General features: G+C 40.3%; 1 protein-coding gene across 1 annotated transcript in view; it reads right to left on the bottom strand.

Annotated features, from left to right (window-relative positions):
- Positions 1 to 1,102: 1,102 nt before the first annotated feature.
- Positions 1,103 to 27,919, bottom strand: part of TMEM163 (transmembrane protein 163) — an 80,369-nt gene continuing 53,552 nt past the window's right edge. Inside the window, exons 5-8 of the mRNA XM_065750343.1 lie at positions 17,756 to 17,852; positions 6,304 to 6,415; positions 2,685 to 2,826; positions 1,103 to 1,812 (exon numbers count right to left, since the gene is read on the bottom strand). Coding sequence (XP_065606415.1) covers positions 1,752 to 1,812; positions 2,685 to 2,826; positions 6,304 to 6,415; positions 17,756 to 17,852 — 412 coding nt within the window. The 3' untranslated portion in view covers positions 1,103 to 1,751. The remainder of the gene's footprint in view (positions 1,813 to 2,684; positions 2,827 to 6,303; positions 6,416 to 17,755; positions 17,853 to 27,919) is intronic.

Genomic DNA, 27,919 nt, shown 5'->3' on the forward strand with positions numbered 1-27,919 from the left:
CTTTGAAATGTGAGCTGCTTTAACGTTCTACGTGTCCGACCAAGCTCACTGCCACAACCCATTTCACATCCTTGCTGCTCTTCTGGGCTCTGCTCGGTGCTAGAAAGTGGCTGCTGCAGTGCTCAGCCCTGCAGGGCAGTGCTTTGGGCAGTGCCCAGCTGTCGTTAATGACTGACACTGGGACTACAGAAGCAATAAAATCCTTGGAGGTGGAAAAGGGTTAACTACTACTAAGACCAGCAAGAAACAAGAAATGCATAATATAGCTATGTTCAGGCTCTATGATTGTGGTGCTGAAGATCTGTGACAAAACTGAGTTAATCAGCAGGGAAATGCCTTTTCCATGGTTCCCTTCAGAGAATTCGGAGTTACCAAAGAAACCGGGCTGAGATCTTGCTCTGTGACATCTGATGGGAAATATGGTTTTAGGTAATGCATCAGTGAACCATTAGTGTCCCCACTTTACATCAGACACTGAACAGTCTCATTGTAGATCTACTCTCATTTATATAATCTTCTGTAGAGTACCTAAAAATGGGGATTTGTACCTACTTGGCTACTTACCACAGTCCTATTTCAACCTCTCCAGTGGACAGTCTGCTATTTTTAACCCAGCTGTGATAAACAGAAGCAATATACTGGCTCTGTGTTGTGATAGCCAACCTGAAATATATAAAATAAAGAGAAAATGGATATAGCCAGAGAATCCAGTTTAATAGGCTGCTAGACAGGAAGACTTTGCTCTATGGTACATTCTGGAAATAGTTTTTAAATGTTACGGTATTGTATAAAATAGATACCGGTTTTATTCTTTATACATCAAGTTTCTTTGATAACTTAACCTTCTAGTAAGTAATACATAAGATGTGTGATGGAAGGTGAGCAACACTTTACAGAACAATCTAAATCTAATAAATAGATCTCTATCTCACCACCCAGTTGAGCCACTGCTGTGCCATCATCAGACTACAGAGCAACCACAGTCACACGCACCAACACGTCTGTGTCAAGAATTAACAGAATAAAAAGTCCCATTCCTCAAGCAGCTTCTCTTCCTTGCATGACTTCTTGGCTTTGGTCTGTACAGTAACACTGTGTGTGCTTGTTTGGTCCATGCAAAGCAATCAACAGTGTCTTCTTAAGAAAAAAAAAGGAATTCAAATTGAAGAGGCATCGTTTTGGTTAGTTTAGGGCTAAAACGAAGAACCACTCTGAGCCCAGAAAGGTCAGTAACCACTCTTTGTGTGGGCCTACTTAAAAAGGGTGCAGGGAGGTCCCACGTAAGTGTTTTAAGCAACACAGCTCTTGGAGTCCACTCTCTACAACAGATATTCTGTTAGCCAAAGAGGTGAGCAAGGATTGCACATAATACAGCATGTTTAGGAAAATACAGGCCAGGGCAAAAAAAAACCAAGCTCTGAAACTGGCACCTCTTTACCCACAGGTTTATCACATCATTAAGAACACTTTCACTCTAGAATATACAACGTGGCAGCTGGGTTAAAACTGCAGACTGCATGTTCTCTACTGTCACAGGAATCAATAGCATATTTGAAAGAAGAATGCTGCTGTTTCACGGGATCGCAAGCAGTGTGCACATACGCCAGTTTTACAGAGAGATTTCCCATTGAAACCAACTGGAACAAAAACAGAGCACGGGAAACAAACTGCATATTTAATAAAATACCATTGGCACCACTTGCCAAAACCGCTGTAGTTTTACAGTCCTTACGAAGAAGAGGGGGTGATCTTCACTCAAACATTTCATAGTGGCGCGTTTGCCGTACACGGGGCACCATATCAATAAGCAGCCTGCAAAGGAGAGCACAGAGCGGTTATGCGGAGACACCGTGTCACAGTGACACTGTGCAGGAGCAGGAGGATGGCATGGGCACAGCGTGCCTTCGCAGACTGTTCTGAAGGCTCCTGATGCCCTTTGGTACATTTAAATACTCAGCACTGACTTGCCTCTGCAGCTTTCCGTATCAGCTCTGGGATGAGAGTAAAGAGTGGTCATAGTGATTCCTCCCAAAATGGCACTCTCTGTTAGAGTGTTAATTTTCCATGGTTAAGGGAAGGAAAACACACAGCTTCCAGCTGAGGACTTACTGCATCCAAGGTCCACCTCTCAGCAGTCATGGAGCTGCATCTCTCCATTTCTCTTATGGGGAAAGTGCAGTAAAACACAAAACCCTCAGATTCCTTGCAGACAAAGGGAAACTGTAGCAGAGTTTCTGATGCCTTGAATCAATAAATAATCTTAACATTCAAGTTGAAAAAAACTGGCTAACAGAAGTCGTTACATGGAGGCAGGAATCACAGGTAAGAAATACTACTCCTGAAATTCTGGCTTCCTGCCTTAGGACTTTGGTTCCTTTAGAGAACACAGCACTTAGAAGTGTGCCACAAAAGCACCATTTTTGAACATGTCAAAGCCAAAACTCTGTTTTGTTACTGTACTTCCAAATTCAGGTATAGAAACATAAAAACTGTTCCAATTTCTTTTAAGTTCTGGCTTCTTTCCTATTGATGTGAGACAGACAGTCCTTTGTCCTTTTCCATGTGCCATGCCTCTGCTAGCAGCTGGTCTACTGCACTGCAGTAACTGCAGTCACTGCATTTAAGAGCTATGGCTTTTTACAGTAAATAGACAGCCCACCTGCAACACACACTGAGATACTCACTTGATTCCATAGGCAAATATTGTAAGTCCAATTAAAACTCCTATACTGCCATCCAGATACCAGACAGAAGAATTGTGTTTAAAGACTTCTGCGCTAAGAAGGATGGAAAATCCCATAATTCCACCTACGAGAGAGTTGAAGCCTAGACAGGAGGGAAAAAAAAGAAGAGGAAGAACCAAATCTCAGCAATCTCAGATGAAAAGAGTTCACCTGCAGGGAGAAAAGCTGTGCTCGTGCCTGTACCCCAGAGAGTGCAAAGACCCCTGTGCGAGGGGTCCTGCGTGCTGCTCACAGTGTGAGCGAGGCAGCCGTGCCATTTGTTCTCTGTCACTTGGATGTAAGCTCTTTTCTATCAGAGCAGACATTTCCTTGTACTAGGTGCCCTGATTCAGTTGGTCCCAACTGCTGCTTTCCTTTCCTGATGCTGATTCCTCCAAATGCTGGACTGCTCCACGATGACTGCCACTGCAGCACTTCTCCCTCTTGTAGCTCATCATCATGAATCAGAACCAGTCACCTCTGAGCCGTATGAGGCACTATTGCTCAGAGCTGCATGCCCTGCTGACTGCATTAGGGAAGACGTGCCATAATCCCAGGAACAGCTTCATATCTGCTACTCAGAACTTCTACAAACATCATTTTACATTCCTCTCTCCCTCCCTATTTTTTAAATGGTTCTTAGTTCTAAGACTGTCCCTTCAAAATCTTTCCAGAACTTTCAGAGTAATTAGTGTCATTTGTTAGCCCGATTATTTTCCCAGTCATGGCTCGTATTCTTTCCAAACTCCCTTTTCCTGACTTTTCTGTTCCACAGTAAGCCAGAATGCTCACTGTTGTGCTACAAAAGAAGTCACTGATAATGCATTCATCTGGCTCATACCTTGATGATGACTGTTTACATGGGTTGACAGTGACAGGACAAGGGGGAATGGTTTTAAACTAAGACAGGGGAGATACAGGTCAGATATTAGGAAGTTTCACTCGGAGCGTGGCGGTGCACTGAACAGGTTGCCCAGAGAGGCCGTGGGTGCCCCATCCCTGGAGGCATTCAAGGCGAGGCTGCACGTGGCTCTGGGCAGCCTGCTCTAGTGCTTGGCGACCCTGCCCATGGCAGTGGGGGTTTAAACTGCATGATCTTTGGGGTTCTTTTCAACCCAGGCCACTCTATGACTCCAAGACAAAGGAAAAAGTCCAACCTGAAATAGCCAATATTGTGTGCTAAGTCAACTCTAGTCAGCCCAATTCTCCCTGTCTACCAACAACCACACACACAACACTTATTCCTGAATGTGTCCTTTGAGGCAGTCTAATCACATCCCATCCCATCCCATATGAAGTCATTTCTGCAAGATGCAGATAAAATCTGACTACTGCTACAGATGAAATACTTTTATAATCCATCCATGTATTAAGATGCACCACATCTTTGTCAGTATTTAAATGCAAAGGAAACCTTGCATGGAAAGGCACATGTTGCGTAGCAGGTCTGTGGCAGAATGGGGAATACAAAGCTCCCAGACCTATGAGGATTTGAGACTGCTGGATTTTTTTGGGACAGTGGTAATGCCACTGGGATCACAAATCTTGCATATGCATGCTTGGTTACTGGAATAATTGTACATCTAAACCAGCATACAGCCAAAGCTCTCTGTTAACGCAGTCTTTTTATTCACACTAAATACAACATACTACTTCTAGTGTGAATGCAATGTATATTGTGTGTACAATATATTAAGTATAAATTAATGCAGTATAAATTATAAACCAGTGTTAACTCCAAGTACCAGCCTTAGCCAGATTCCATTAGCATGATATCCAAAGGGCAGGAAATAGTAGGACATTTGTCTGATGTTTCCAAATGATCTAAAAGCTACTTACAGAGGAAATGGTCCCCTTTTCCTGATGTCATTCAGTCAAACTTTTCCCTGCTGGTATGGCAGGAAATCATGTAGCAACTGCAGGTATGGATCCAGACACCACATTCTGTGCATAAGGTCAGCACAGGAAAACACAGGTGGCTGAATCTGGGAAGGAAACGGGTATCTAAAACCTACAGCAGCACTGGCTGACATTACCTGTGTGTCTCATCACTGCATTTGTCCTTTGAGATGGTACAAGATTCCAGATAGGAAAGAGCTGTTTGTATTATCCAAAAGACCCTGACCTTTTGCTGTACACAGACTGTACGAGTAGCACTTTGCTTCATAAGGATTGGTATGCTTAGGCTTTGAAAATCTGTTGTTGCAAAGTCCTATAAAAACAAATGTCCTTAATAGAGACTGACGTGTATGAGAGGAAAAAAAATACATCTATTTGTCAGGAAGAAAAATGTATGCTCGAGTTACTCAAAAAACAGTTTGCTGGTCTACGGCCAGTGATCACAGGAGGTAAGTTAGCAGGAAACAGAAATCACTAAAAAAAGAATTGCAGGGGAGTGCTAAATCCGTCTCGGGTATGGAATCACACTGTCTCCTCCTGATGGTTAATTAAGTATATATGTAAATGTTTCTTTGTGAAAGAAGGTATTTATCTACACACGGTAAGACCAGCCTCCTACATTTTCTAAAGTAGTTCTGGAAGGGAGAAAATAGAGGTAATAAGCAGAACCAAGTACTTGTATACCTTATTCCCTAATTTTTTTAATCAAAGAATGAGCAAGCTCCAGCTCAGAAGCAATATAATTAGCTCAAGGATGTAATTAGGCGGGAAGCAATTTCTGTGTCATGCAGGAGACCAACTCAAAGCTAGAATTACTCAGGATTTTTTCAGCTAATATTTTGTCTGAAAAAGCTGACTGTTTAAGAAACAAACCACACTTTTTTCTTAGTGAGGGTTAATCTGCCTAGCAAACACGTCCTGCTTACACTGACAGCAAAAGAAGGCAGACTCGGTCTGCAGTTCCCAGGATCCTTTCCAGAATCCATCTTGCAGGCTGGAGCTCCTTCTGATTCAAAACGACTAGGGGAGCCTGCAGTAAGGAGCAGAAACAGCACATCTATTGCAGCTACACACACACAGAGGCAGTACCTTAGTTCTATCCTCTGCACTGCTGTTTAATTCTTTCTTTTTTTTCTTATTTTCTATTTATTTTGTACTGGCTCTGCTGAGCAGGTGACCAGAAAAGAACTGGGGTGGCAAATCACCTCTACAGGAGGAAGTCTGAATGAAGGCTGCGACTCCTGCTGAAGGCAGGACAGCATCTGCTGCAACAGACTTCCTACATTTGAGCTGTGGGGATGAATTTGTTCACCAGGTGTAGGCAGTAAGAACAGACATGACTTAGCCAAGCCTCTGTAAGGTGTCAGATCCCTACGTGGTACTCCAACCTCTGACAAACACACAAACACACACCTAATGTATATTACGTGCCCTCTCTACCTTTCCATTGGTGCTCACTAGCCACCCATTCAATGTTTGACTTCCATCCTACGTACTCACTGCAGCTGATGCATCTGTGTAAGAAGCCAGAGGTCACAGATGGCTCTGTTCTGTGTTTTTCCACTTTCTCATTTCGGTATTCTCCCCCAGTTGCCCTTGTGCAGGGGATCATTTGTATCTCTGGGTCTACCATATTCCCTGGGAGAACCTGAGACTGCAACAGGTTCGTGTTCACACTCACCATCAGTTATCAGCGCTCTGCTTGTAAGGACCTTGCCCAGCATAAACTTGATTACAGCCAGAACAGTGCAGAGGATGCCACTTAAAACGGAGACACTATACAGAAAGTCATCCTGAAAGAAAAGATGCCAGACATTAGCACATCTTCTGGTCCTGCACAGTATAATTAAGTGACAATTATTAATAGTTAATATGCAATTATTTGTGCCATTAAAGTATACAACCAGAGAAAAAAACACTTCCTGAGTTATGACTTTCAGGCAGCTGGTAATTATTTTGCTTATACTGCTATCAGTAACTGTTCTTGCAAACATAATTAGTGATGGTTCATAATTAGTGACAGTTCCAAGCAACACATTTTGAATAGACTCAAACTCCTGAGATCCAGGAGATGATTCCCTGCTGGGCTGGCTGCGGGCTGCCTGGTAACCTGATGTCTAATGCAGTCAATAAGGAAGTCAGTATGCAGGGTAAAGGATTGAGATCCCACTTAGTGGATCTTTGTTGACTTTTTGTGTGTGAGAATTAATAATTCAGCATTGTTTCTGGGTCTGCAGTTGCTTTGGCACTGCCTCTTGCTCCTCCTGCTTGGTGAAGACACTGGGTGCTGAAACACAGCTGCTGCAGTCAAGCACCTAACAGCAGTCCCTGCTTTGTTTCTTCTGCCATCTAACCACAGTGCTTTAGAGATTAATTTCTTACTCTTAAAACAAGCTTTAATTTAAGCCGTCATCACATCAGCACAAGCAAAGGCAATAGCAGGAATATTTTCATCTGCAGGTCTAAGTGGGCCAGTGCCACTGGGACCCTGTTACTGATCACAGTACTCTGGCAAAAACCCCCTCCTACAGTAAACGTCGTCATGACGATTCGTCATCAGCTCCATCCATTTTCAACACAAGGCACAAAGAAATGAAAGAAGAGTTGTGAAAAGCTGCTGAGGAGGATGTTGGTAATTACAGGTGTGATGTGCTCCCAGCACACAGCATATCATTCGCTGCGTTTCAGAACATTTCCACGCTGTACTTTCAAACTGCTTCATTCTCCACCTGCCAAGAGCTCATTCCCTCTAGTCCTGGTATGGTATTGAACATTATGACAAAGTGCATTGAGAGAAAGAGCACGAAACAGAAGCACTCCGACAACAGAATTAAGGCAACTAGGTAACAGTGGGATAAGAAGAACTGATGAAATTATTCTACAGAAATGACCAGAAAGTGCTCAAGCAATTTTGAAGGGCTGGGGAAGGACTAGGAGACTGTGGCGTCAGCCAGCGAAGGCAGTTGGGAGCTTCCAGAAGATCTGAAACAATACCAGTGCTTCCACACCTGACAAGCTTTGCAAGAACCTCTTGTCATATTTATGTTCCTAAATTCCATTTTGATAGTCTGACAAACTCCCATTGGCCTTGAGATTTTAATCTAATCTCAGCTATCATTTTACTAATTCTTTTAGCTAATATTTAATATACAGCATGAGTAAGACTTCAGAATAACCTGAAGCAGAACAAAGTCCAGCATCAACCTCAGGACCACCGAGTCTGCACCCCAAGCTAGCAGTGCCATTCTCACATGGCTGTTCTGTGGATGAGCCAGTCTCTTTTCACTTAATTTGCAGTAATAAGAGTAGCAAGCAAACCTGATCGTGATGCTTTCAAGTGTCTGAAGGCCCTGCATTCCTTTTTCTCAGTACAGAATATCAACCCAGTTGTTCAGAACCTGAAAGCTGACAGGATTTGCCTCTCAGCAGTTAGTGCTGCTGGAAAGAGTCAGGCAGGACTTAAATGGTGACTGCAGAGGGGATGAAAAGAGGAATGCAAAGGAGTGCCACATTACTTTGAGCTGGTTTGGTTTTTTCCTTGTCATAGCACATACCACAGATTTTTGGGGCAGTTCAGGTGGCTTGGTTTTTTTTTCTGTGTTACCAACCCATGGAACATAGGCACGCATCTTGACATACGTTCCAGCTACTGTATCGAGATCAAAGTTAGTCACACTAATTGCTTTACTGGCAGACAAGACAACTTAAGCATGGTAGGGGTTCTTGAATTAATTCACCGAGGTAAAATTTTATAGAGAATTCAGGAACTCAAAAATCTTCCTGATTATTGTTTAGTAATAGAGCACAGGCTCATTTTGTTTCTAGTACTAAACTGACAGCCACCAATACTGCAGATCTGATCCATCAGAGCTTCTTTGCAGTCACAGTGAGCACAGAATGGGATGAAACTAAAAATGTCCCCTTCTTGCTTTAGTCTGTTCAAGATAGGTTTTGTCAGGAGACTCTATTCCCTGTTCTTTAATTCCGTATGCCAAACCATAGTTCCTAATGATCTCCAGCTCAGCGCAGTTCCACACAACACCCACACGGAGGCGGCCGACACTGCAGTACCAGGCAAGGAGACAAAACCGAAGCGAAAAAAATCACCTCAGTGACTCCCAGGCCTCCCGCTGGATGCCCAGGCAGCCGGCAGCCAGGAGCAGCATCTAGCAAGAAGGCATTGCAACAGGGCAAAGAGCTGCTCCAAATGCTCCTTGGGGCCCGCACGCAGAGCAGGAAGCTGGAAGTGGTTTAGGACAGTGGCTGGCTCCATTGCCAGGCCACATAGCAGAAAGGAACAACGCTTACCATCTGATCCTCAGGGCTACAGAGCGTGGGGACACGGAGTGCATTCCCCTTTCTGCCGCAGAGCTGCAGGGACCTTAAACACATCATACTGTGATGAGAAGTGACTGCCATTGAACTCAGCCATCCTTGGGAGAAAGGAAGACAAGAGGCCAGAATAGAGAGCTAAATTAATAAAATAAGCCCGGCCATCTGGCACTGCCTCCCTCAGGATCTTCCCTGCACTGTGCCCCCTCTGTGTCCCTTTGCCTTCGCATCTGACGGTCATTAACAGCACGGAGCACATCTTGCCAGACTCCCTGTATGTATTAAGTGTTATTTTAATTAAAGCAGAAGCAGCAAATTTTGACAGATGATAAAAATTTAAATTCTGATTATTTCCATAGGATGAAAGCTTCTCAGCATTGTAAGAAAAGCTCATTCCCCGTCCATTTCTTTTGATCAGATTCACTCATTACTACTACATCATACATGAAACCTCAATGAGCGGGCATACGTATCTTTCTGGGTGACTTCATGTATAAAACAACAGTGTGCATAAAGCAAGCTGCTCAGCCTCAATGCCCATCTCACTATACAGCATTTTATGCTGTGACAGTGTCCCAAAAGAAAGCTTCCCCGTGCTGCTTTCTTTGGTCCCAGGAAGGGAACAATAGCGGTCAGCAGGCAGCTGTCCTGCACTTCATTCAGATGCATCATCCCCACCAGTGCAAATGCAAACAGAGGCCTTCAAAAAATGGGACAATACTTCTGTCCCTGCCTTCTGAGGTCGCACCAAAAGTCATCATCTTACAGCTTCAGGAAAATTTGTTGACGACGTTGTTGTGACTTTGACCCTTTTGAATCTACTTTAGAAACTAACAAAAAGCTGCAGGGATGCTTCAGTGCTTGGCTAGGTAGTTGGAGATGCTTTAACACAATTCTCAGGCTATTCACTAAATTTTAGCTGATCTGTGCTCCTAGCATGTCTTACTAATTCTGACCTTAAGACTTCGCCCTACTTTCAAACCATATTATTTATATCAATTATCTTTTCCCCTCCATCCTGCATTTACCATTCTTTACATTCATTTACACTGTGGGGATGCAGAAACGTTCTCATTTCACCTTAAGTTCACAGTGTTGAGCGAGAAGGTATTTACTGGTGTTGGAGGAAGAAGGAATCTTCAGCATTCCTCACCAGTGGTGACAACACATGTAAAATCAAGGTTAAAATCTGTATGCATGATCCTCCTTCTCTGGCCCTCCTCTGCCCCAAGATAAGCTGCTGCTTCTCCTCCCACAGCTGCAGCTTTCCTTCATCTCCTCTTAGCTTTCTCTGGGTGCTTCTGGTACCACTCCTTCATCCCGTTTCCCTCTCCCCCGCCCAGAAAAGCAGTGTCTGGTGGTGGTGTACCCCTTTTCTGCTGAGCTTTACCGAGGAAAGAAGGATTTAAAATAAAACGAGACATCTTGGCTCAGGAGGGAAGGATGTATTTCTGGAACACTGTAGCTGCTGTTGGCAGAAGTGATGTTGTGACTAGGCCAAACCGAGCGGGCTCTGTGTTGTCAAATAGCAATTCTGTCCCTCTCTGCTCCTCACCACCTGTCCCACATCCCCACAGCCGCCTGCTCCTGCAGCTCCCTCTCACCTCACCCAGTCCTGCTCTCTGAAGTTAACCAAAAAGGACTGGTTCCCCTGCTCTTCCCATGAAGGATTATGTTTGTGCGGATAGAAAGAGGGATGTTTCTAATACAAACACTTTTAAAAAGAGTCCAAGTTTCTATCCTGCTTTCTCACAAATAACGAGCAGTTTATGTGATCATCTAGAGGCAGCTTCTGGAAAGCTGGTGGGCCCGACTCACCAGCTGACTTCAAAAGGGGTGAGGCCCTTAATTGCTGTGCACTGTCAGAAAACAGACAGCCCGGCGTCTGACTCACGCAGCAGACTCTTCACACCAAGGTGGAAGGATCTATTATTAGTGCCAAAAAAAGTTCTCATGAATACTTAAACTTGCACCTTTAGTGCTGAAGCACTGTGACAAAGCAATTGCACAGAGCACTTCAAGAAGTAATGAATGACGACAATGAGGTAAGAGCTGATCACAGGACGCAGCCTGGCCCAGAGCTGAGGGGCAAAGAGCAGCCCATATCACCTATAGAGAAGCATGTACACGGACCTATCTTAGGCACATACAGTCACAAACAGCATTTCCTATATTGCCACTGACCTCAAATTCAGCTGTTGCTGTTAAATACATTACACATTTATAATCAATGATTAAATTAGCAAATAAACTAGAGCTCAAAAAGGTACACCGTGCCACTCCTAGCTTCCGTTCAACAATCAATAGTATGTGATAGAATTACAAGCAGCCTAATCTTACAAGGGATTTCATTTCTAAAAGCATCACAGGCACCACATCAGATGTGCATCACGTCTTCTGTATACAAATTGATTACATTTTCCTTCTTTGTTCTGAAGGAAGTGTCAGAAATATGGTGTGATGCTTGCTTACTCTTGCAAAAAAGTGTCCTTTGCCATACTAATGAGGACAAATGCCAAACTGCATTGACATTACATGTGTTATACTATTATCTAGGGAAACATAAGCAGTAACTGAATAGTAAATGGATATTGATTTACAACCCCAGGTGAAATTAAAACGGTCACTCTCAGTGTTGCTGGGTTGGGCTGTTTTTAGCCTTCTCAAAAAAACAAACAACAACAAAAAAAACCTCTTGCCAATTCTTTGTGGAAACAGTCAAACCAAAATATACCATTGACACTTGCTATTCAAGAAGATGTAATGATTGACATGGAGAAGGTGAAAAGGCAAAAGAAAAAGAATTTTTACTAGAGAGTTGTCAAACATTAACACTACAAGTCCAAACACAAAACAATGCTCGAAAACTATGCCTAATCTGAGTTTTACATATAGAAATCAAAGCATAATGTCATCAGCATTATGGAGTATCACCAAATGCATGCACCAAGCCTGCAGGGTTGGTTCTGGCTATGGATACAGCTCTCTGAAACAACAATAAAGGAATGGGTAATTCCTTTGCCAACTGGGAATTGTCTTATTACAGCCAACATAGGCTGGAGAACAAATGCTGTGGGCAATGATAGGGAAAATATTCTAAATCTGATAGCTAAAAAAAATTAAAGAAGTAAATCACTTCTGAGCCATGAAGAACTGATTCTATTTTAGGTTCAACACACAACACTGTAGAAAAAAAAAAAAAAAAAAAAACCCTGAAATTACGTGATCTGAAATGATTCATTTAAAATTAAGTGGAAGGGTAAACACAGCAAAGCTTTATATTCCCAGTGCCAAATGTTGATTAACTTCCTAAGTCTGATGTAATGAAGAACAGCTAAAATTATCAGAAAATTTAATTCCAAATACCCTAGAAAGAAGAGCAGCTGGCCTACTTCTAACAGTTCCAGCAAGGGCTTCAGGAACAAAGAAAGTGAGGAGAAAAAAAAAAAAAAGAAAAAAAAGAATCAATGAGTGACAACATTTTTCCCTAGGGGCCAAGGGTATAAAACCCAAATAATGACTGTGGCAGCTACGTAAGAAATAAATAAGAGAAATGTAATGGTACATTCCTCTGTCTCATTAAAAAAAAAAAAATCAAGAATGCTGTGACCTTTCTGTGCTTTCATAGCCCCCCCTTCCTCCAAATGTATTCACAATGCCTGGGCACATGCACTGTATAACTAATGCAGAGAAAGCCCAAGGCAGCGTTATGCACTTAAACGAGAGCAGAGGGCACTGCCCAGGCCTCTATACAGCACATACACACCTTCACCTTTTTTTTTTTTTTTTTTTAACCAAACAGTGTAGAACAAACATGCAAGCATCGTAGGTATAACAACAGGAGAGAAATAGTAAGATTTCCTTCAAAAACACATTTGCAAACAAGTGTTCATGGATTTAGAGGTGTGTTGCTACATCTCTAAATTCATAAAATATGAGTGCTTTCATTGAAATTGCTTTCAGACAAATGAGAAAGGAGGTCACAGCCTGATCAAGAAATAACTTGTGCTTATGTGTTGTTGCATGCAGGAACTGTGTCTACATGCACACCCACACAAATCTGTCTCCAAAGGAAAATGAAGCATCTCTGTAAACTCAGGGCAAGTTTAGATATCAGTCAGATCCACTCCAGAACATACACAAAAGATTCATCTTCACTGACAGTCCAGGCTATCCGGGAGGTGCCAGCTGAGTGCCAGTTACCTAACCTGACACCAAGGTACAAGGGGAAGGAAGGAAGGAAGGGAAAGGGGAAGGGCAGGAAGGACGACCCAGAGAATTACAGGCTTGCCAGTCTGACCTCAGTACCAGGGACACGGAGCAGACAATCATAATGTCATCTCATGGCCCATACAGGCAATCAAGACATCAGGTGTAGCCAGCACGACTTTCCGAAATCAGGACCTGCCTGATTAACCCAATTCTGTCCTCTGGTGTTCAATATAAGTCATTTCCAAAGCTTCAAAATCTGTCCTATGAAGAAAGAATTTTTGATTTCACAATGTTTTTCACAAGAATTGTATAAATATCAGAGGAACTGCCATAGGACTTGCAATAGGTATGGTGGGATATTCACCTGCAGGGCAGTTGTCATTGTTCCTAAAATTATGTGTGGGAGAAAAACAATCCATTATGCTCATCATGATAAACATTCAAAACTGGTGGTTTCCAGATTGTTTGGACAAACAGATCACTTTGGTTCCCTTTAGTTTCTCCTACATCTACATCTTATCATCAACCTTATAATTTGTGACTTCATGAATTAACTCATTTAAAAGGACATTAATATAATTCTATGGATCAATAGTTGGAAAACATTGTTTGATATCACAAATACTGAAAATGCTAGCAGAAGGGATTGTACTTAAACCTTGGGGATTGATACATATCTCAATTATTTAAAAAAAAAAACATTTTCCCATGATAGCATAATTAATGTAAGAGTTGAATTCTACCGTATGTGAATAATTAATGCACTGGCCAACTCTCCTGACACAGAATGTCACTTCTCAGAGCAGGCTTCTTTTTAATTATTATATAACATAATGTGCATAGGGGAAATCGTAAGCTGACCTAGTAGTGGTAATTTCTGAACAGGCAATTAACTGCAGGATATGGAATTTACAGTCTCAAGTTCTGCAGAAATATCAATTTAGTGCTCAAGAGTAATTTGGAAAAATGAATATAAAGTATCAATCTCTGGTGTCTCTTCTACCTTCAATCATATGGGCTCTTTGGGCTTCGCCATCTGAAAATGGAGACAAAACTGAAAAGAAAGTTATGAAGGATGCCAGTGATGACCAAAGATAATGAATACCTCCCAAGTGAGGAATGATTAAACAGAAAAGGTTCTCCTGCTGTCAGAAAAGACAAGTGGGACATATGGAGGTAGACTTATGATTGAGATGGAGGTGATTAACAGTGAGACACTGATGCCTCACTGAGCTAAACCTGAGACCCAGGACTGCAAATTATGTTGATCTTCTCCGCAGCCTAAAATGGTCCTGTGGACATCTTAGCCCCTCATGTAATGGATAGGGTACTCAGTCTGGAAATGTCTTAAGTACAACTGTCATTCTCTTCTTGGTTGGCCGAATCCTGGTGAGGACTGTCAGACCTGCAGCTTAAATCATTATACGAAATGACAAAAATACCAGATACCCCCTTTCTAAATGTTCACAGAAACAATATTTGTGTTCCAAACACTTGAAAAAGCATTCCAAATTATTTATTCACCATACGAATTTCACGTCCTTTTTTGTTAGCAGTATTTTCATGAAAGCCATCTGGCCAAGATCCACAAACTTCAAGGACAACAGAATCTCTGTATTAAAGATCTCAAATTACAGAATCACAAAACTGTGGGGGGTTGGAAGGAACCTCTAGAGATCATCTAGTCCAACCCCCAGTTCTCCTTAAGGAAAAATCTTTCTCACTACATGAATAGTGAAAATCAACAGATAGCCAACACTGTGCCTTATATACAATGAGAAATGCAACACACTTTGTGTAAGTGATCCAGAATGATTCCAAATTTATTAACTATATTGTTAGGTTTTTAATCTTAGCATGCTACAACTCATTAATGAGTACTTGATTGGTTGTTCTGTTTCGTTCGGTAAATTTAATCTGTCCACACTGCATACTATTTTCTTCAAAACCTGCACAAATTAAGATGAACACAGAAGATACAATTGCCTCCAATTTTTAATTCTGACAAAGTCAGGGAAGTGTACGACAAATTAAGATGTAAAAACAGACTTTATAGTTCTGACAGCGATGCAGTCAGCCATGTTGCTCAGCACTAACATACTTGTTAATATTTTCCAGTTGGGTTTCACCACATCACCCCCTCAGACTGAAGTCACACATTTAAAATTTCACACAACACTTTGAGAAGTCCGCACACCTTTAACGACCTTTGCTTCAAGAAAGACTATTTCAGACAAACTATACAAAAGAATCACGCAACTGTGACTCATATGTGAGACTTGCATTGTAACCTCCATCATCTTGCTCCAGAAAGGAGCTCTTCATGCTTGTTTTGTATGAGTTTGATGTCCTTAACACTCTTGATAAAAGAGTGGAAGCAGAAACTTACGCCCTGACTGATTTCACTTGAGCTAATCTCTGCTCTTCTAGGCTAATAGCATTGCCTAAGTGGCTGCAGATTAACTAAAAACATCTTTGACCAGCAAAGACCCAAAGAACTGTGAAGAACAACTCTACCAAGACAGAGAGCTAAGGGAGCAGTACGTAAATAGAAAATCATCATCAGATTTGAGCACAGTTAGAGCAACAGAACAGGTTTCTATTGAAGAACATTCTTCTCCTCAAGTATTTTTAATAACAGTAAGCTTTATATTTACTGATATTACTTGAGAGTCAGACAGCCTGGTGTCACAGGAACAAAATATTTATTCTTACACTGGGTCAGATGTAAGCATAATCCACCTACTCAGTACAGTTTTTAGGCCACCAGAGTCTGAATCCGAGGTAGTCTGCCACAAAATGGATCTGTGCAAATCATTCCTACAGGACATTTGAAACATAGCAGGACCTGCTCTTTGAGGACTCATTTCTGTAGATTTCAAATCTTACTCCTTTGCTATACATAGATTTCAAAAATTAAAAGTTAAAGTATGAGAAGTTACAATATGTCTCAGGGACTCTTCTTTCCAAGTAAGAGTCTTCACCTACAGACAATACCTGTAATGATGGAAGATTCTGAATATACGTTTTAAACTTTTGTTCCTACTGCTGAAAATACTAGGGCATTTATTTACCTCCAATTTATTAGATCGAGTCATACAAATTAATCTGACCTACGCTACCATCAAGCCTTCTTGGCTTACTTCTGCTTCTTATACTTAGATTTCATTTTCTCATTCAATCTGAGTCAAACTGCACCAGATGCACTGTTTGGGTTTAGCTAAGTTAAGAGGTTGTCCTTTAGCTGACCATCAGCATAGGGTGTTCCCCCACCCTTACCAAGATTTCCTTCTGCTTTGCTGGCACAACAGCATCCATGCTTGCTCCCTAACCCAGTTCTGTCACAATGTTTTGGTTGAGTTGGAGAACTGACTACTAAAAGTGTTTCAGTTAACCTAGATCATTTTGACAGAAGCAAGCTGGGGAATAACTACATGTGCTGTTTACACTGGTAAAAATGAGGAGGCAGTTATTTATGAAGAGTGGAAAAGAGGAAAAGTGAAATTCAAAGAGAACATGAATCACTTGCAGCCAAACAATGCATTTGGCTTCAATTCAACAACACTTTCGCTATGCTATGGTTGCCCAAACTTCACTGCACTACTGAAAGCTATCTTCTGCAGTTTCCCAGTTCCTATAAATCTTCTATGACAGGACAGCACCCAATAGGTCATCTGCACTGCTAACATAAGCAATGGATTCAAATTTCATTTTGGATTTTTTTTTCCAGCTTTGCCTCCATCTCTCAGACAAAAGTAAGGTTTCTCTGCAATTATTTGGAAATACTGATAACTGTATGGAAGAAGTCCTGATGTACAAGTCAGTATACACTCACAAATAGACCATACTTCAAAGCACAATGCAAAAGGTCCAAGTCAGGTAGTATATACAGTAGCTAAAGCCTAACTTTGTTTGGACACATTAGGAAGAGTCTTCTGAGAGTGGAACCACTGCCAAATGGCTCTTCCAGTGAGAAGCTGATTAGGCTGAGTAGAGCTCAGGGAAGTTAATAACCACTGCTGGAAGTATGCAAGGAGGACAGGACAGAGCAGAACTGAGACAAAAGCTGCTGGGAAAAGTCACTCTGTAGGCCAGGTAAGGACTGGCTTTCATAACCAAAACAAAGTGGAGAGCAGGAGAAAAATCCTTAGTGATGCTCCATGCTGAGCTGGTTGAAAAGCCAACTCTTTTACCCAGTATTCTCCCTTCACCTGTTTTATTCTTGCTACTTGTACATGGCTCTGGAATTGGAGGCAAGAGCTGGGGAAAAGAAAAGCTTTTTTCCAAATTAAAAATAAAGTATTGAAACGCTTGGAGTACTGAACTGTGGAAAGATTGTCCTACCAAAATTCCACCACTTCCATTAAACTCAGGGAGACTGCCTCACTTTCTTTAAGTGAACTTCTGTAGTCCTGTATAAAAGTTTTAAGAGATTATGCTGAGAAAGATTTGGCCTGTAAATGTAACCATAGAGAAGAAAAGGTGGAGTGAAGACTATTAAAAGCTTTAAAGGAGGAGACACTGGCCTTTCTCTGTCTCACCGGCAGCATGAGGGATAAAATGAACATTTCAAAGAACATGAATCTTACCACTTCTGGAAGAACCTGCTTTGCAAGATCATGGAGAGCTTTGATCACAATACATATAGATGATAGGAGGAATATGACACCCAGGATAACACAGGCTCTACGGAAAAAGGAAAAATGAAGTTAAGAACATCTGGAGTTTTCAACTTTCTCAGTACTGGTGCATAACAAACAACAAAGTTTTAATGTTAAAAAATCTCATCTATGTAAACATAAAGGCTGGAATTAAAGAACAGAATGAAAAGAAACACCAAGATCCTTCCCACTTCTTAAAATCCAGTCTGCGTGTGAAAAGGGGACAGATGTTTTGGACTGAGAACGGGGAAGAAGGACATGCCTCTTCTGCTCCTGATGATTTACCACATAATCCCCTAGAGGTGTGTTTCTCTCTGCCTGTTTCTGTGTTTTGCTAAGATCTGGCACTAGAAATAATCAAGGGAACTTCATTCTCTTTATCAAGCCAGAGCAGATGTTTGGTAAATCTGAACAGTAGCATGACAGAACTTGAAACCTGTCTCCCCACCAAATCTAGGAAAAAAAAAGATTTTAAGTGTAATTATTAGAATATTCAGCATGTTAGGCCAAAAGGACCACTTCACAGGTTATCCAGGTTATCTCTCAAACCTAAATGTCAGAAATAAGAACGAAAACATAACCTCATAACATTAGTTCTAGAATTATATGCTTCCTTCCTGTCCTGCAGAGCTTACAATCTAGTTTTAGAGAGAACAAACAAATAGGACGTTTTGTTTTTCAAACAAATTTAAGAAAGAGTGACAAAACAGAACAATTGTTTTTAATGGGATGCAGGCACAATGAGGTGCTTAAAAAGCAGCTAAGGCATACCCAAAACTTCACAGTCAAAAAGAAAATTCTAGATGTTGTTCAAATACAGATGGATACTGCTTTGAGATGGCGTTCCACTCACTTAGAAATACTACAGGATACAAGGCTGTGATTTTCTCTATGCAAACAATAACAGAAAGTCTTGGAAGTACTGATATACCCATAACCATTTTAATAATAGCTCTTCAGATAAAAACCCTATTAGAAAATAGCAAAATACTATAAACACATAAACAATGAGTGCATTTTTAATGTTTGAAGCCTTAAATATTTAAGTGATTCCTATATGTACATATTTTTTCTTCAAAATTTTTATTTCCTTCGTTTGATATTCATCATTTGTTATCTTTCTGTTCGCTCTGTCTATGGATTCTGTAACTATTACAGTAGCATACTACTATTTTTAACAGTTCAGACATTAGGCTGGCAGCACATGTAATGCTCATGTCAAACTCAGGCTACCTGGACTGCTACTGCTCTGCCTAGGTCAGAAGACCGAGTAGTGAAGGTGTGCAGCTGGTGAATGTATTACTCCCCAACACAGGAAACACTAAAACACACCATGGAAAATCCACACGATCCTGCATAGGCCAGCACCCCTCCCAGCACCATAGTGGTACAAGCTAGATCAGTTATTTGTTTCAGGCAGGCACAGCTCTGCTACATCTGCAGTTAGAGGTGATCACTAAGTGGCCAAAGGTGTGAGAGGGAAGTTCATCTCTCAAGAAGAGTAAGCAGAATGGAAAATTAGTGAGCTTTCAGTTTTCCATTGCATATTTGCAAATAGGTCCCTGTTCTGCAGTTGATTCCTCTCAGAGCATTACAGTTTCACTGTATGTGAACAGAGTGCTGCAGAGACCTGCCCAGAGCCTCTTGACCTAGTGCTGCCAAACTGAAAATTTTTCAGTACCACTCTTACACATTAATTCTCAAATATTTAGCACTGTTATAATCTAGAGATTTTACAATCCACCATCTTTTATGATCAATTCTGTTTTGATTGTTTTATTTTGGAGTAGATAAACAGGTACTAGAATTTCTACTCTCACACCTGGGACAAAAGCAGGAGTTAGGTGCTTTGAGCACAGAACTGGCCCACAGAAGTTGGTCATTTGCTGAGCCAGTGACAGGCAGAAACAAGAGACAAACACTTTCTGCAAGACTGCTGACATTTCAACTGAAAGCAACACCAATGGAAAACCTGTTTCATCATTCCCAGCAGGCTTAGACCAACACAGCCACAAATCCTCCAGTTGGAAACAAAACATTAAACTCGTGCTGATACATTCTGTTTAACACCAAGGCAAGAGAAGACAGTGAAACATCACCTTCCCTTGGCATATCTTCTATTCCCTATAAACATCTTCGGAGGAAGACAAGCAAACTTTCTAAGGGCTTGGCAGCAGCCTTCCTGGCCCAAGCTGAACATGTCCAGGGAATGAGCACTTGCCCTGACCAGTGCCTGGGTTCAGCTCTCTCTTATACTGCATTCTTTCTTTCCTTACATTAGACCTTCCTTTGTAAGCTCTCCCACCACACAACTCTAACAGCAATTGTGTATCTTTGCTTATACCAGTAGAAAATAGTAACTTCAGTAATCCTAAGCTGCTTATGTTATTTCCTAGATAAATTTTACTATGTCAGAAAAACTCCTCTGTACATACTTAGCTGGAAATAGCTGAAGAAGAAAAAAAATACATTAACAACAGTGACAAGAGTATTAATAGCAGAGAGAAATACAGTCTGAAGCTTGACTCAGCATTCAGACAAGCCTAGCTTTCTCCTTTACATGCTGGCTTTTGGAATCCACTGCCATGAAAAATTCATGAGCAATGGCATAGTGCTTTAAGTGCTAAAATAGATGTTTCTTGTCCTCTTGAGTGTATCAATTCATCTGCAAAACCACTGGAACAAAATATTGCATAGTAACTTCTTTCAATTTATTTTGCCAGAGGTTTAATTTCTACCTAAGCTGCAAGTCATGAAAAATACAACTAAATAAGAAGCCTTCAAAAATTAATCTGAAATTTAACTATCATGCATAGCTAAAAAAAAAAATAGATTGTAACCTTGCTTTTTTCAAGCCATTGGACAACAAAAATTTACATACTAGCTTGTTCACTTCCATCTGCCACCAATTACTCAACTGCTTTGTAACTAACTAAATTGTTTCCAGCTCCAAGTGAAAGGTATTGGTGCCAAGGCTGTAGGTAAATACAGTTTCATTAATAACATTCAATTTACTGGATGATCCAATTGCCATTTCTGAACAAGTTCAAGGCAACTCAGAAGAAACTATAAAAACTATTGGACAAAGAGCTAAACAGAAATCTGGTTTGATTGGAAAAAACAGGTAATAGTTTCCAGATACCATGAGGTACCTCCAGGTCCCCTGAGCCGTGAAGGCACTCTGCCCAGTGCCCCCCTTGATAAGCAGATCTATAAGTATTATTAGCCACCAGTATCACTCATTTACACCTCACGTCTCTCACTGAAAACTGCTTTCACACTTTCTGCCTGCTGCCCCCATCAAGAAAGACATTCAGAAAGTTCTTGCTAGTTGTATTAGCTTGAATCTATCCTGCCTCAGATCTATCAGTGCTGGACTAGATGATCTTGGAGGTCTTTTCCAACCTTGGTAATTCTATGTGGAGAGGACTCACTGAACTGGGGACTGCCAAAACACCAACACGTGGCTGTGAGCTAGGTGTTGCTTCCCACAGTCCTCACTGCCTACAGATTCTCCACCTTGCAGCTTCTGCCTACCTTCTGCTCACTGTGCTGGGCTCTTCCACCAGTATGGCACGGGCAGGTGGAAAACATGATTCTGCCCTGCAAGGCAGTAGTTCTCTCACACATTTCCCAAACCTTTCTGGAGCTCTCTGCTATTCTTTCTTGACCACAGAACCAGGTCCTAAATATCTGCTCTCCTTCCATGCTCCTTCACACCACAGCAACTTAACTCTTGTAAGAAGATTTTAGCATGATCCATAAATACCTCTCAACTCAAGATATCTGTTCCTTTTTTAGAAGTCCAAGTTTCTTCCTGTTTGATTTTAAAAAAACCTGAAATGCTAGAAGTTCTATATTGAATTGAAACAGAAAATAATAACGAATGCATTTTTTTGTGAAAACCAGCATCAGCTATGAAAGAAACCTATTCTTCAAATATAAGTGACTACCTTATGCTTCCTTAAAAAGCAATGTAAGAAGATTTTTTTTTAAATCCCCAGTTATTTTACAGCAGTTTCTACATGAGTTAATATATGTTGTCTTCCCACTAAATCTTTACTACATCATTAGTGATATAATTTATCCATAGCACAAAATAATTGACCATTATAGGCTTGATAGGCAACAGAAGAGATCTGATGAAGAATGCACGAATCCAAAATTTCCTTCATTACTATGTAACATTTCTTCTAAAAGCTTCTGAACAGAAAGAAGTACAAAGGAAAGTAAAAACATTTTAAAACAATGGTAAAACTTGACTGCATTTTCACAGACAATGAACTAGGTTCTAGAGTCTTTCAGAAGGCAGTATAAAGAACAACGGGACTAACTAACTCAGAAAGGACAAGGTGAAGACATCTCTTTGAAATCCAGGTAATAATTGACTTATAGGACTACTAGGGTGTAAAGATCCAAAGTCATTTTTTCTTAGTGCAGCAGCACTGGGAATGTAAGAATAATCAAAATTATATCACTAAGCAGTCAATAGAAAATATTTAAGTTTATAATTTTAATAGTGAAATCACCAAGTCTATTTGCAGCAGATGATGACCTGCAGAACATATTTCTTGATGTGTTTTTGAAGCAGGCAGTATTTCTATATGAAAAGTCAGAAGACAATATAAAGTATAATTCACGGTATTAAAAATGAATTCATCCATTTTGTCAGCTTTTCAATCTAAATTTCTTGCAGATGGATCTGTTAAATCACTCATACTACTGCCTCAGGAATTCAGAATGTAACTATATTTGGACTTAAAAAAAAAAAAAAAGAAAAGAAAACAACTTGTCTGGCTTTTGAGCTCTGATTTCTCCTAGTCCTAGTCCACTACATCTAAACCTATGCCTCCAAGATAATTTCCTTTTTCTGAAAGCAGTACTACAACTCATTATGGTACCAGTACAACAACCCACATACAGCCCATGAATATTTATACAACTCTATAAATATCGGCTCTGATAACACCAGTCCTGGATATGTGCACTCACAGCAACCAAAATGAGAAGATCAGTAGAAGAACTGTATTTCACAACATTAAGATGACACCTCAGTTGTTTTTTCCCCTTCTTGTCTTTTTCCAAAGAAAATAAGTCCAACTATTCAATTCATTTGCACCTGCAGACAGAGGAAAATAGTCTTCTAAGCATGGATTTATCTTTAATTTTGTCTTACATTTGGAATTATTTGTTTCAACTCTCTGCAAGTACTGATAAGAGCAAAATTCTGTAATATTTCAGTCAAGAAATGAAGACCAAACTCATTTGGTTAATTCTCATTGTAACACAGCAATTTTGCATTTCATATGGTTATTACCACACTGACTACTCTTTACCTGAGCCAAGGAGGTTACTCCTCTTTACTAGCAGCAGCCAATCTGAATTTAGTCTCCCAGGTGTTTATTTTTGGTATCTTTTGTATAAAAAATAAAATAATAATAAACAGATAAAAATAATTAAAAAGACAAGCTCTTCTATATTATTATTTCAAAAGAGATATGGGGTAAGTTACACCAGGATGACTCATAAAGAAGTTTTCCTCATACCAATTGACAGCTATAAAATACTCACAGCAAGATGCTTTGCTTCTTAATTACTATCCTGCTATCTTTCTGGTGAGGAGGGCTCAACACTAAGCTTGTGGTAATTATTTCTTTCAAGTCAATCTGCTCTGATATTCAGTAGAGGTGGTGAAATACAATTAAGGATTCAAAAAAAAAAAAAAAATTGATGAACATAAAATCAATCTGCAAGTATGTGTTAACATTTTCTTAGCAGCACCCAGATATAATTGTTTAGCAATGGAGAGGGAAAAGTTTTTCCACGTACTTGTTAGTATTTCTGTTACATCCTGGAACCAATTTTACCATCACACTTTAAATTCATTAAAATTATTCCTGCCATGGGATGACACCATGTGGAATAAAACAAGATTTCCAGCAGCAGTCTAATTACTCCCCAGTTCTATTAACATATGATACGAAATGCAATATTAAAATTCTAGCCTCCCTCCTTACTGAGCAATAATATCTACTACTAAAGTACTATTATCCAAGTTGTTATCTTGGATCTAACTGATGTAAAAAACTGATGTAATAAAAAAAAAATCAGTCAAAGCCAGAAATACCTATTTCTTGGCGTTGCCTATACTGTTAGGTTTAGTTCATCTGAAAGGGTTGCTGATGGTAAATACTGTGTAGTTCTCTAGCACTGCTACTGACCCATCAACAGATCTGCTCACTAAGGTCATAGATTCATAGATACATTAGGTTGGAAAGGACCTACAAGATCATCTAGTCCAACCATCCTCCTATCACCATCCCTACCCAACTACTAAATCAAATCCCTTAGCACCTCATCTAAACGCTTCTTGAACAGCGCTAGGGATGGTGCCTCAACCACCTCCCTAGGCAGGCCATTCCAGTGCCTGACCACTCTTTCAGAGAAAAAATGTTTCCTCAAATCTAATCTAAATCTTCCCCGGTGCAACTTGTGGCCATTCTCTCTTGTCCTGTCATAAGTTATCTAGGTCCTGCAGTAGCCTTGGCATGGCACTGCATTCTGAAGTACAATCAAATATTTGGATGCACATGTGCACTCAAGTTTTAAAAAGCTTCCCTTTCTACTGATAAGATGGCAACTCCATTCTTGAAAGTGCAGTCTCCACCCTCAAAAGTCTTCAAGATCTGACAAAGTGAAGCTCTGTGCAGCTCCTCCTGATGTCAGTGATGACTGCTTTGAGCAGGAGATTGGACTAGAAACCTTCCAAGGCCCCATCCGACCTGAACTGCCCTATAATGCTATGAGTCCTTATTAACAAAATCTTTCCTCCTGCAGGTCCTGTCAAGGTCTTTCAGCATTAGTAAGTCCCCATAGCCCACAGAAAAGGAAATGTTAAAACTTCTAGAGGCTATTTTCACCTCTGAGTGGAAAGGCAGTGTGAAAACCATTACTTCACAAGGAACTGAAACACAGCATTAAAATGTGCTGCAGGCCAATAAGTGCAATATGAGTTCTAAGTCCTGCAGTAACCATGAGTTTTTTCAGCAAAGCTGGAGAAATCACTTTTATGATGAATATGTGATTTAATCTCTGAATATATCCACTAATGAATCCTCTACAGATCAAATGAGAAAAAATTAAATCATCATCTGTGTCTAGCTGCATTTTCCTCTCTTCATTTTGCCTGTATTCTTGTTTTCATTCTTTCTTCTCATAACCAAATACAAATTATGTTCTGTGAATTCATGAACAATTTGGATCCTTGCAATAATCTACACCACATTTCTTCCAGATAAGAGGAAGTCAGTCTGCTTAAACAGAGTGAGGCTTCTTTCTTTTAACACCTGTATTATGGCAGCTCTTATATCCTGATTGCAGTAGTCAAGTATATCATTCTTTTTGCAGCCAGGAAAAGATTTTAGTGTAGGTAAAGTTGTTGACACTCAAAGAATAAGAACTCAGAGAAATAAACTCAGTCCCTTGCTTGCCAATTGATTCCAGGGTGGCAAACTAATGGCTCCTGGCTGACAGCAATGAGGTACAGGAGGGCAGAGGTAGCCAAAAAGGACTCAGAAGTCAGAGAACAAATAATATGTAATGGGAAAAATTCAGAGGACACTTAAGAGGGTAAGCAGCCACTGATGAAGAAGGCTCTGCCACTGGGTACTAGCAGGAAGAAGGAAGCTGCACACTTTGCCACAAGCATAGTTCTGACACCAATTATTTCAGGAACAGAGATCAGAATAACAAAACAGCTGTCACTAACGTTTCTTCCTTGAGACCCACTTTGCAATATTGCTGAGACAATTCTAGCCATACTTTTTCTTAGGGTGACTTCCAGAACTGCAAGGACACAAAAATCTCTCTCTAAACTCATTTAAGTTCTTACTCTAAAAAGAACAATTAATAACCACTGTGTTTTTTTTATAGTAACATACAGGCAAAAAGTCTTGAGCTTCCTGCTTCTTTGTCATGCTCTGCTACTAGATATTGAGTTCTTCATGTCCAAATAGTTATACTCTTGTGGGCTTTTTTGTTTTCAGTGCAGCTTTTTAATTATCAGGTTTAGTTACAAGTGAAGGCTTGGACACCAAACTATACACACTCACAGCTGTTCAGTGTTTACACTGCCTGCTGCCTAGTGAAGAGGGAACACTGCCACTTTAAAATGCATAGGAACAAAGTGGTTCATGGCACGTGTTCCAATCCACCTCCAACTGTCAGAATCCAAAGATGACAAACAAAAGGCAATTCAAGTATTATTCCAAACGATTGCTGAAACCTCTTTCAGTATTTAAAAATATACAATATTACCACATGGTCTAACTTCTTTTTTCAGAGCACACAGAGGGGAAATGCTGTTTATGTCTGAGACTCAGGTTAGCTACCTTAGGGACGCATTTCATGTTGAAAACGTTACAGGCCTTTTAAAACTTGTATCACTCTCAAGTAGATCCATTAAAATTGTGCAGATGCACTAGAGCAACAGTTCCATAAATAATGTGATTCTCCATCTATTAAAAAGTCTGTCAACAAAAGCCTAAAGGTACCTGTACAACCCACAAGATTTGAAATAACTTAGGATCCTTCTTCTGGTTCCTTGGTGGCCTTACAGCAGGTATGAACGGATTCTGGCATTCCTCTGAAGATGGAAATTAATGCCTTTTGAGAATTTCTGTGATACTCATTTTTTATGGTGACTATTCGAGTACAGAACACAATTTTATACATATGTAGCGTATGTACGTGTGTGTGTGTGAATACTAGGCAAAACACATATAAATACTGCCTAATCAACTACCAGTGAAGAAAAAGGAAAGGTTTTCATCAATTAAATAGACTATGGATCTGGCTATGGTAAAATCATTGCCAAGTCTCCAGAAGCCACAATTTCAGAAACAGATTTTAGAATGTATAAATATATACATTCACTGTTTTGTATTTAGTATAAATTCTATATGTGAGAAGTGTGTGTATGTGTGTGTGTGCATAAATGTACACACACATGCATTTCTGTCTGGATAAAAGCAGAGTTCATAATTGCTTCACTCTTTACCTGAATAGCAGTTAATGGATTTATGAAGAAGTGATGCAGCCTTACAATACAGCCTACTGAAGCACCAGTAAGACTTGTATTCAGTACTGTACTTGGATTTGTAGTATTTTGCCTACATATTGCAGAAGAAAAAAATGACTTAGAAATTTTCTCCTCCTATAAAATAGATATGGAAGCATAGCCCAATACATATTTTAGAAACTTTCACTCTGCTCCTTCAGACAGGAGAGACATGCATGCTCCCCAGGAGGACCAACTCCTGCTGGCTGAGAATTGGACAGGAACTGCAGAGCTGGATTCTTAGCTACCTCCATGCATGTGACATTTTTCCAGACCACTCAGCTATTCCTCTCACTCAGCACAAAAGAGTTTTTTTCCTCCAGCCACAGAGGTTTGCCCCTAACTGTGGGTAGGCGTGGATTGCTCTCATCTGTGCATCTCTTTCTTATGTGTGGCATGGATCAAATTATCCACAGTTTTTTCAGATGTGACTGATACCACTGAATCTGAATTGAGAGGATTATTTTCATTCAATGGCACCTAAACTGACAGTACATATTTAGTAGAGCTAGCCTACATAGTGGAGCCAGTATGCCCATGAAAATTTAATACAATGCTGAAACTGAAAATCTTCAGTGTTTTGTGCTGGTTTTATTTGTTTGTTTAGTATCAAGAGAGCACATACTCTGCAATGATTTGGATCAGTATGTTCTCTTACTGCAAATGAAAAGAAAGTAGAGCCATACCCAGCCAGGCCATATGACAGCCATTTTGTCCCATTAAAGGCAGTTTGTTCATAAGTTCATAAGTTCATAAGGTTGGAAAGGACCTATAAGATCATCTAGTCCAACCATCCTCCTATCACTATCTCTACCGAACTACTAAATTAAATCCTTTATCACCTCATCTAAACGTTTCTTGAACAGATTGTAACTCTTAAGCTTTGAAGGCAAGAGTAGGGTATGTCTCAATATCCATACTGCATGACTAACTACCAATACTGTTATATCAGTGTAGCTTCAGCAAGGCTACTG

The sequence above is a fragment of the Cyrtonyx montezumae genome, unplaced genomic scaffold, assembly GCF_038088225.1.
Source record: "Cyrtonyx montezumae isolate F1298 unplaced genomic scaffold, pur_monq_1.0 scaffold_7, whole genome shotgun sequence".
Lineage (NCBI taxonomy): Eukaryota > Metazoa > Chordata > Aves > Galliformes > Odontophoridae > Cyrtonyx > Cyrtonyx montezumae.